We start from the raw sequence: 10,661 nt of genomic DNA on the forward strand, positions 1-10,661 counted from the left end.
AGAGGACCCAGGTTCAATCACCAGAAACCACATGCTGGCTCACAATTATCTGTAACTATAGTTCCAGGGGATCTAGTCCCCTCTTCTGACCTCTGAGAATACCAGTCATGCATGTGGTGCACAGACTTATATGAGGGCAAAATGTCCATATTTAAAAAAATACCTTTGATCCCAGCACTCAGAAGAGAGAGGCAGGTGGGTCTCTGTGAGTTTGAGGACAGCAAGGTTTACAAAGTGAGTTTCAGATTAGCCAGAGCTGTTAATCAGAGAAACTCTGTCTGGAAGAGGGGTGTTGGGGGTTGTGTTGGGGGAAGAAAGACAACTTGAATTTTTATGGCTGGAGACAAGGCTCAGCAGTTAAAAGCTCCTGCTATTCTTGCATAGGAATTGGGTTCAGCTCCCAAAACACATATGGTCGTTTATAACTGCTTGCAACTCTATCCTCAGTGGATCTTATACACCATTTTGTCTTCCTTGGGCACTGCATACATTGTAGGCAGACTCTCTTACATTTAAGCAAATTACATATATGTTGCATAGGCATGATGTTTTAGAGAGATTGTTGGTCTTGTGTATTAGAGGGTTGTAGAGATCACATTTTAGTTAAGTTCTTGGTTCTGGACATTTTGTCCAGAATGATCTTCAGGGATTTCTTTAAGGTACATAGCTGACCTCCCTTCAAAAATTATTTCTGCATTGTTGCACTTGAAATCAGCTTCCACTTTCCTTTTCCGCTTTAGAAAATAACTCAAAATATAGAAATAGCAAGTCTAGTCTTAGATTTTCTAGTTTGTCCACATTTTTGTTCTAGAGAGAATTATTAAGGAAGGTTAAAGCTGAGTATTCATCTGGAAACACTGATTGCTGACATGACCTTGGTTGAACTTTCTGTTCTCTGAGGGCATATGAGATTTCTTTTTTTTTTTAAGTCCCTTTTTGTAGGTGTGATTACCAATGTAAGACATGCTGAATGCTAACTTTAATTGGACCTAATCAGAAGCATTAGCTAGTGGATAGATAGTCTTAGTCTGAGCCGCAGAGGTAGGTTCATGAGTATCTGTGATGTGTTGGTACTATATCACATCTTCTTGGTTACTGCTCATCTTGACCCTGTCTCCAAAGTCCCTGAATCACCAGTGACAGTCAGCTGTTCTGTTATCTCTCAGGAAGTCACACTATCCAGTTGAAGGACTAAGTTAAGTGGGACCTTATCTTAGTGCTTAATAATCTTTTCTGAAAATTATTTCTGAGAATATGAACCTGTGAACAGGTATTTTTCCAGTTTTAACTTGGAAAAAGGTAAGGCTAAGGCTAATTTGTGTGAGTGGAGTTAGAGATCTGGGATTCACTCTCTGCTTTGACTTTAAAGTTATGGTCCTTCTGGGGTCTGGTCCTGATGTATAGTCCCGTGCATGAAGGCTTTTTGCCATCTTGTCCATATAAAAATGTACCCCAAAGGATAATTATTTAAGAAATGCACACCTTTAATCCCAGCACTTGGGAGGCAGAGGCAGGTGGATTTCTGAGTTCGAGGCCAGCCTGGTCTACAGAATGAGTTCTAGGACAGCTACAGCTACACAGAGAAACCCTGTCTCAAAAAAACCAACCCCCCCCCAAAAAAAAAAAACAAACCCACAATAATAGGGTCTAAGAACATGGTTGTCAGTAAAGTGCTTTACAAGCAGGAAAGACCTGAGTTCTGATCCCCAGTACCACATTAAAACAATGGGTGTGCACCTATAGCCCCAGTTCTGGGGAGTCGGGTCAGGAATACCCCTGGAGCTTGCTAGCCAGCTAGTTGACCCTGAATTGGTGAGACCCCATCTCAAAAGTATGGTGGAAAATGATTGCAGGCTCCAGTGTGGACCTCCAGCTTCCACATGTACCTGTGCACGCTCTCACAAGGACATACACAAAAGAAATACCATAGTAGACAGTTTATGGGGAGAGTTTATACAGAGTACCCGATCTTTAGAAAATGAGAGTTTGTGTGTGAATAAGAAGACCTTGCTTAGCTGGGTGTCTGCTTTGAGAGGATACAGGAGATCAGCTCTCTCAGTGCTTCTTTTCTGTTTTCTTTCTGTGCTACATTGTATGAGAGAAAAATGTGGAGTGACATTACTGCAGGAGGTTTCGTTTTCCCAGGATACATAGCAACACACGTGAAATTCCCTGAGACCTTAAGACGGAGTGGATAATTTTTATTAATTGTGCTACTACTGCTGTAGTGGAGCTAAGGAGTAAAGTGATGCCAATGCCACAGCTGTAGCAGAGCCACTTTTATTATTGGGTGATTACCCACATGGCACCTAGGATAAATTTTAGTCTGACAGTATGTGTTCATTTAAATTACTTGGTGAGCTTATTGTTTCTGTTATCTTTTAAGACGATAGTTTGGTGTTCTAGAATTGTTTGCAGCCCCCATCCTAGCAAAAAGCCCTTAGGAATCTTGACTTCCAAAGAAGTTTCATCTCGGCATAGGCAGAGGCTTCAGCTCAGGAAGGGGCATTGATTCCCGTCGGCTGCCCCGTGGAGGAGCAGTTTGGACACATGCTGCTCTCTGCTCCAGCAAGGTCAAATTGAGTCACATCTTAGGGTTATTTAAATGGGTTCCCCCAATCCCTTTTCCCCTTATTTTCTTTGAGACTTTGGGATCTCATGTAACTCAGCAGGCTGCCTTTGAACTCACGATGCAGCCAAAAATGACTTCTGATCCTCCTGCCTCCTATTCCCTAGTTTTGGGGTCACAGGCATGAGCCACCATGAGTTTTGGTCCACTCTGAAACAGATTTCAGAGACTAGTTGAAATGCTTTAGGCATTACTGCTGCCGCATTCTTTTCTGCTCTTGACTGCGTTTCTTACCTTGTTCACATTAGAAGAGTTGATGACACCAGGTTTGGAGCTTAAGTTTTCTGTAAGGACTGAAGCACCTGATGCCATCTTGTGTCCAGAGGCTCTAGTGTACAATCTGTTTATTCACTCAGAAGGTGTATATAAGATGTTGTGTCTTCTCAGTCTGAGTTCCTGGCTCCCTCTAAATATCAGCCCCCTTCACATTTCCTTAATTTTGACAGTGTATTATACTAGGCCATCTCCTACCTTAAGAAGCTAATTGTCAAGATGTGAGTGCTCTGTTTCAGAATGAGTTTTCATTTCTGTGTGAATGTATGGGAAGACAATGCCGTTGCTGGACCTCGTAAACTTTTAGTGGTGTAAACTGTTGGTTGCAGCTAGTGAGACTGATCTATGCACTCACTTTGTGTTTGGTGTTTTCCTCGTCAGGGAGAAGGTAGACAATGACTACAGTGCTCTTCAAGAGAGGCTGAGGACCTTGCCTGACAAGCTGTCTTACGACGTCATGGTATGCTCACTGGGCTCCTTTTAGAGCTACATGTTGTTTGTTGTAGACAGTCTAATGGTGAAATATAGGATTTCCCCTTGCTGTGTATGACAGTTCACAAACTGTTAGCTGGTACACCATCAAAGGTGTCTCCATAGTAAGAAAGGTTTGTTTTCTTAGGCCTTGAGACAAAACCAATACAATAATTTATATATAATTATTATGGTTTATTAACAAATATTAGCAAAAATGTGATGTTTGGTATGCAAATGTATTTTTATATGTAAATGAATTCTGATAGGAATGTGGTATTCAGTTATTTCCTGTTAGCCAAAGCAATAGCAAGCCATACTGTCTGGTAAGTCATAGAACTAAACCCTAGAACATTGATTTTCCTCTGAGAGGTGCTCATAGTTTCTTTCTGAATGACCTTCCTTGTGACACACAGTCTGCTGAGCTCTTGGCTGTGCCTCCACTGCTACATCAGTGTGCTTCAGGAGGATTTGTTCTGCTGTACAGATGAGGTGTGGCTAGGTAGATAAATACAGCTGTTAGTTCCTATCTTCAAGACATAGTTTTAGGTGCCAAAAAAAGTTTTCACTGACAGTAGTTCATTACTGTTTTGGTTTCATTTAGACTTAAGGATTAATGAAATGTGAACATTCATAGACAGTGCTACTTTCTTCTTTCTTCTAAGAGCTGTCTTTGAAGCCTGCTGTAGATTTATTTTCCTGTTTTAACATGAATTTATTAGCCTAATACATTTTTTTATAGATTTTCATGGTAGGGTTTTTTTTGTGTGTGTGTGGTTGAGACTAGTTTTATTATAGATATGAAGGAGAGAACAGCCAGAGGCATCTGGAAGGGTCTGAACAGAGTTGGGCTATGAGATGAGAGGAGATAAGAGAGAAAGACAGAGATAGACACAGAGAGAGGAAAGACCAGGCGTGAAGAGAGGTGAAGAACCAAAAGCTCCTGGTGAAATCTTAATACAATGTTAAATTCTGGGAAATTGACATTTTACTTTTCCTAGTGCCTAAGTAAGAACTCAGTAATACAGGGTTTCTCATGCTAAATATTGTAAAAATGTATGTTAACATTTTTGCTTTTCTATCTTTCTTTTAAACCAATAGGTACCATTCGGCCCTCTTGCCTTCATGCCAGGAAAACTAGTCCACACTAATGAAGTCACTGTTTTACTTGGCGACAACTGGTTTGCAAAGTGCTCAGCCAAGCAGGCTGTGGGTTTAGTTGAGCATCGGAAAGAACGTAGGTACCTCTTGGGAAGATGTTTTGTTCTCTGTTGTGTTTGCATCAATTCACAGGTTCCAGAGCTGGGGATGCTCTGACCAAGCAACTGCCGGGACTTGCTAGTCCAGGCTGTGTGCTGTTCTGGATTATAGGTAATTAAGGATAAGCAGTGTTTGAGAATGGAGGTTGGAAATACTTGACATGTTTCCAAAGGTATGAACTGTGAGCAGAGGCAGTACAACGCGCTGTGGAGAGACCTGACAGGAGTTAGGGACATTTTACACTTGTGCTTATTGTCTTGTTACTTCACATGCCTCTGCTTTTAATACTCTGGGACCCAGGAGTAATTTATTTTCTTTGTCATGAAATCAGAGAAATTCCTCTTTATAAAGGTTAGGACATTTTAAATGTGGTTTTGGTTTGTAGGAAATCTCATTCATTTATTAAAGAGACCAGATGTGGAAAGGTGCCCCTTGTAGGTAACTTGAGGCCTTGTTGCATCCTGTACGGCCATTTTGTTTTCGTTTACCCAGTCTCTTACTCTATTACATACCTGGATACATGACTTGAGCTCTGGCGTGGTTGCATAATGATAGTAAGCTTATTTAATTTCTAATCTGATATTATTTTTATAATAACGTTTGTAAATTTGATATATTATTCTTATCTGCTTTCAACCTTCTAGTAAATGTGTATTTGAAAATAAATTTGAGGACTCTCCTGTATAAATGAGGTCATTATACTAAATTCAGCTGACTTTTCTAAAGATGAAGTAATTTCAGTTATCCAACAGTGGGTACTAGTTGGAAGCCTCATGTATTGTGTGAAATTCTGGAAACTATTGTTCGAGACTAATTGCAAATCAAGTGCAGGTTTGTAATTGGGATAGATATTTATCTAAATTGTCAGGGCACATATCTAAGCACATAAAGTCTAATAGGATAAGGAGGCTCAGAGGCTCTCACCCACAGTGTTAGGGTTATCTATAACAGCTGAAGAGAATGGCTACGTGTATTGTTAAACTTGACACTTAATAATAAAAGGTGCATATGACCCAGTCCCTGGTGGCTGGTCCAGATTCCTCTCACTGGGAGCCTTCCATCTTAACTAGGCTCTTAGCACGAGTGGTGGTTGCAATTTTCCTAGTTGAGGTGTGGCTCTGGAATAGTGTGGCTTCCTTTCCTTTCCTTTCCTTTCCTTTCCTTTCCTTTCCTTTCCTTTCCTTTCCTTTCCTTTCCTTTCCTTTCCTTTCCTTTCCTTTCCTTTCCTTTCCTTTCTTCCTTTTTGTTGCAGTTTTGATCTTACAAATATTAACAACTTCAACGTTTAAGATGAACATTCATTCTTTTCTTAACTGAAACCCTTTGTGGATCCTCTTTGGCCTTTCCACTGTGTGGTGATGCTATTCTTATGCTCTGAGCCATTATTAAAACAAGGAATGCTTGAACACAGCTATCCTATGCCATTTGAGTTGATGACCAAGCAGGCTAGGTGACAAGTGTTCTGTACAGAGGGAGGCTTGGAGGCGTGGGTGGCCTGCTCAGTAAGCAATTTCATCTTACTTCTCAGCCTGCATGCAATTTAACATTTAGGATTTGGTTTTATTTCCTGGAGTTTTCCATTTCATATAAGATAACTGAAGGTAACTGAAGCTGATGTGGAACTGTACATACATAGGTGGGGCTGCTCCCCTATCTTTTTCCTAAAGCACAAGAAATAGCAACTTAAACTTGCAGTAGGGCGCTTCATTGTTGACCAAGTAATGGCAAGGTGGAAAGAGGTCTTTGCATATAGAAGTTACAGCTTGTCCTCTTTGATACAGGCCTATGATCCCACCATTTGAGGTGTTGAGGCAGGGCAGGTACTGAATTTCTGCCACCTTCCACTTCCCAGAAGGCAGTCACAGTGAGGGACAGAGGGCACTTGGCAGTCACAGCTCAGGACCCACTGCTGTGGGAAGAGACAAGCCCAGCACCCTCCCTGTGTGTTAACTTTCTTTTTGCCATCTGATAAGAACATATCTTTTCATACTTCTTTTAAAATTTTGTTTGCTGTACTATTCTGTGAGGTCAGGATGCAGGATCATACCACATGTTGCCTTGTGCTTACCTGTGTGTGGGTTCACTCTACATCAGCTTCTGAGGCTTGGCAATCACTGATTCATTCTCCATTACTATTAATTTGCATTTTCCTAGAATGTTTTGTAAGTGAATTTTTGTTTCTTTGGAGAATGGCTTTTTCACTTGCACTAATGCTTTGTCTGAATTGTTTGTATCAGAGCTCATTCAGTTCTGTTGCTGAGTAGCCTCTGCTACCATGCATAGATTTCCTTCTCAGTGCTTTGGAATGACACATGCAGCAAGTGTGACTGGAGCTGCTGGAGAACCTGCATACACCTCTTGTGCTGGGTCTCATGGGGAACATGTGTACTTTATCAAAGATGAGCAGACTTTTTTTTTTTTTTTAAATTTTGTGTATATGAGTACACTGTCACAGTCTTCAGACACACCAGAAGAGGGCATCAGATCCCATTACAGTTGGTTGTGAGCCCCCATGTGGTTCCTGGGAATTGAACTCAGGACCTCTGGAAGAGTAGTCACTGCTCTTAACATCTGAGCCATCTCTCCAGCCCCGGGTTGTAATTTTTTAAAAATAAATTTTTAGATTGATTTTTAATGTGTATAAGTGTTTTCCCTGCATGTATATATGCACACCACATGTAGGCTGTGACCACAGAGACCAGAAGAGGGCATGGTTCTCCTGACAACTGGTGTTGTGAGCCACCATGTGGTTGCTGGTAATGGAAGAGCAGCCAGTGCACTTAACCACAGAGTCATCTCTCCAGCCCCACAAGGGATATGCTTTTCAGGAACTTGAGAAGGTTTTGACAGTTTGTTATACATGTTGAAGCTGTCTCTTCCTTTGAATATACGATTTGCTTATGTTTTCTCTTGTCTATATCTTGTTTTCTCATTCTTTGTTGATTGTGTTTCTCCAGAACAGTTTTTAATTTTGAAGTTCTTTGTTGCCGTTCTTGTTAGGGTGGTTGTCATCATATTTAAGAGTTTTTCACCTACCTTCAGTATCTATGATTATTCTTTCTCATGTTTAAGTTAATTTTGCTTTAGGTATGTGGTTTAAGTCAGGATTCACTTTTCTTATGAGAGAGTGCACAGTTGTTTTAACACTGTATTTGAAAGTAGCATCCTTTCTCCACAATTGACTTTCCACTTTGACAAAACGAAGTAGCAACTTGAAACCACAGGAAGTGCCCTACCAGGGTAGTTAGAATTTGTGTGTGTACACACACACACACACACGTATACACACACACACACACACACACACACACAAAATTGTGGAAAATTTAGAACCTTTGTATGCTACTGGTAAGAATGTAAACTGGTATATATTAGAAAATTAGAAATTTTCAAAACATAAGCACTAGATTACTATGGGACTTAGCAGAAATAGTATTATATATAAACGAAATAAAAATGTACATCCACAAAAAAACCTTGTGCAGACCCTAGATGCAGCATTATTCATATTAGCTGGAAATGGAACCAACTCGAGTATCAGTTAAGAAATAGATAAAATGTATTGTCTCCATGCAGTGAAATATAGTTTGACAATGGCGAGAAACATGTCTTGAAAGTATTAGTCCAAGGGAGAGAACCAGTTACACAGGCCCAACCTCTTCTATGCCATGTTTAGTATGGCAGATTTAGACAATAGAAAGTGAGTTCTTATCTGTTTAGGGCTAGGAAGGTGTGAGGAAGGATGGACAGTGTAACTGTTCAGGGCTGTACATGTGAGAATGTCCATATGTGATGATGCCTGCACAGCCCCAGGCAAATGTCAAACATTGAAGTGGGTAAACTGTATACCATGTAAACTGGATCTCCACTAAAATTATTAAAAATTGAAGGAATTAGTTATTGGTTTTCTTTGTATAGCTCATTCATCTAGTCCATCTGTTTTGTTTCTCTGAACAAAATCTGTCCATCCATGTTTCAATTACTGTAGCTTTGTAATGTGTTTTAAGATTAGTCACTGTGAATCTGTGTGCTTTATTGGACTTAGGAACCCAGGACTTCATAAGTTCTAGTTTGTTCTTTCTGAAATTTGGTGATTTCAATTCCTTTGTCCTTTCATATACATTTTAGAAACAGCTTGTTTCTATCTGCAACAAATCGTGGGTATATTTGACTGGCATTTCCCTAAGTCTATGCATCAGTTTAGGAAGAATTGACATCTTAACTATACTAAGTTTTCCAAGGCTGTACACTGTACTTGGTATTTAGGACACCTTTGACTTTGTAAAGACTGCAGTTTATATTGTACCATGTAACCATGTAAACCCTTGTCAGTGAATAAATGCCCTTGGAGTTTGGCTGTAGACACTTGTGTCTTTGTAAATGGTGACGTGTTTTAACTCAGTTTCTATGTTCATACCTTCTATTTCCTTTTTCTTGCCTTACTGCATTGGCTAGAGCTTTCAGTATGGGATTGAGGAAAAGTACCCAGAATGGGCATCCTGGGCTTGAATTATTATTATTATCTTTTTTACATTCTGACCTGTTTCCCCTCCCTTCTCGCCTCCCAGTTACCCTCCACCATCTCCTCCCAATCCTTATCTACTCTTCCTTCATTTCTTTTCCGAAAAGGGAAGACTTCCCATGGATATCAACCAAATATGTCATCAAGTTACAATATGATTAGGCACCTCCCCTTGTATCAAGGCTGGACAAGGCCAACAGTTTAAGGAAAAGGGCCCCCAAAGCAGGCAAACGAACCATAGGCAGCCCCTCTCCTGCTGTTAGGTGTCCCACAAGAAGCTGGTCTTGTCATGTTTCTGCTGAGGAAGGCATTTGGTCTTTTCTACAGGAGATGTTGGTTGTAGGCTTGTTACTCTTTTAAATCAGTACTTTCAATTATATTAAGGATGTTTATTTCTAATTTGTGAAATTGTTTTTTAAAAAATAATGAATAGATCTTAAATGCATTCTTTCTGCTATGTTGGTATTGTGTTTGTTTTGATAATACACTAGATTATATTGATTGATTTTTTTTTTTCTGAATGATTCATATTTGGCCATGGTATATTATTGTATATTACCAAATGTTTTGCTAATGATTTGTTGATTCATAGAGTGATTTGGGAAATGTTCTGTCTGTGTTTTTGTAAGACACAGCATAGAGTTGGTGCTGTGAAATATATGATAGCATTTCCCAATAAAATCACTTGAAGACAGAGGGAGTTGACTACAGACTCAAGATCTTCACTAGATATTGCATTGCTTAGACTATTGTTTTCCCCAGGGAGAGTGATGTTTTCTGACTTTTAAAGACTTGCTTGGCTTTACCTAAGTTCTTAAATTTATCTATTAAAATTGTTTGTAGCATTAAGAACTCATTTCTTTTAAAATGAATTTGGGGTGACAGTCCTATTTTTAACCTTGCTTTTGCTAACATGTGACATGTTGCTGTTTTGGTTTTTTTGAGACAGGGTTTCTCTGTGTAGCCCTGGCTGTCCTGGAACTCACTCTGTAGACCAGGCTGACCTTGAACTCAGAAATCCGCCTGCCCCTGCCTGGGACTAAAGGCTTGCGCCACCACTACCCAGCTTCTTCTTGTTCTTTTGTGTAGCTAGATGTAGTGGTCCTCAGGTGGGCAGGTATTAGATTTATGCCTCTCTTCTCCAGGAGCTTGATGATGTATCAGTAGACACTTTCTATCACAGGTAGGTGTTGCGTGTCATTGATACCCAATTGGTAGAAGCTAAGAGATTTTAGCCATCGTAAGTTCCCAAGGCTACATTACTGGTGAGACTGAGGGGTATACTGATCTCGGTGATCTCAGAACTCAGCTTCTGGCTCTATTGGTGATCTCCTCTTTTGCTTATTAGAATGTGTTCTGCTTGTTCTAGGTTTCCTTTGTGGTGCTTGTTCTCTGCTCTTAGTGGTGTAGTGATGGTCTGTTTTGACACGTTGTGTCCTGGTACTCATCCCATTCACGTGTAGAACAGGCTGTCCTTGAGTTCAGAGAGATGTACCTGCCTCTGCC

At 40.2% G+C, this 10,661-nt stretch overlaps 1 protein-coding gene across 4 annotated transcripts in view; it reads left to right on the plus strand.

The window, feature by feature from the left end:
- Uri1 (URI1 prefoldin like chaperone) overlaps window positions 1-10,661 on the plus strand; it is a 61,519-nt gene that overhangs the window by 36,349 nt on the left and 14,509 nt on the right. For all 4 annotated transcript variants that reach the window (XM_021168666.3, XM_021168667.2, XM_021168665.2 and 1 more), the window contains 2 exons: window positions 3,284-3,362; window positions 4,475-4,610. In XM_021168666.3, coding sequence (XP_021024325.1) covers window positions 3,284-3,362; window positions 4,475-4,610 — 215 coding nt within the window. The remainder of the gene's footprint in view (window positions 1-3,283; window positions 3,363-4,474; window positions 4,611-10,661) is intronic.

The sequence above is a fragment of the Mus caroli genome, unplaced genomic scaffold, assembly GCF_978045245.1.
Source record: "Mus caroli unplaced genomic scaffold, Mus_caroli_1 scaffold_8, whole genome shotgun sequence".
NCBI lineage: Eukaryota > Metazoa > Chordata > Mammalia > Rodentia > Muridae > Mus > Mus caroli.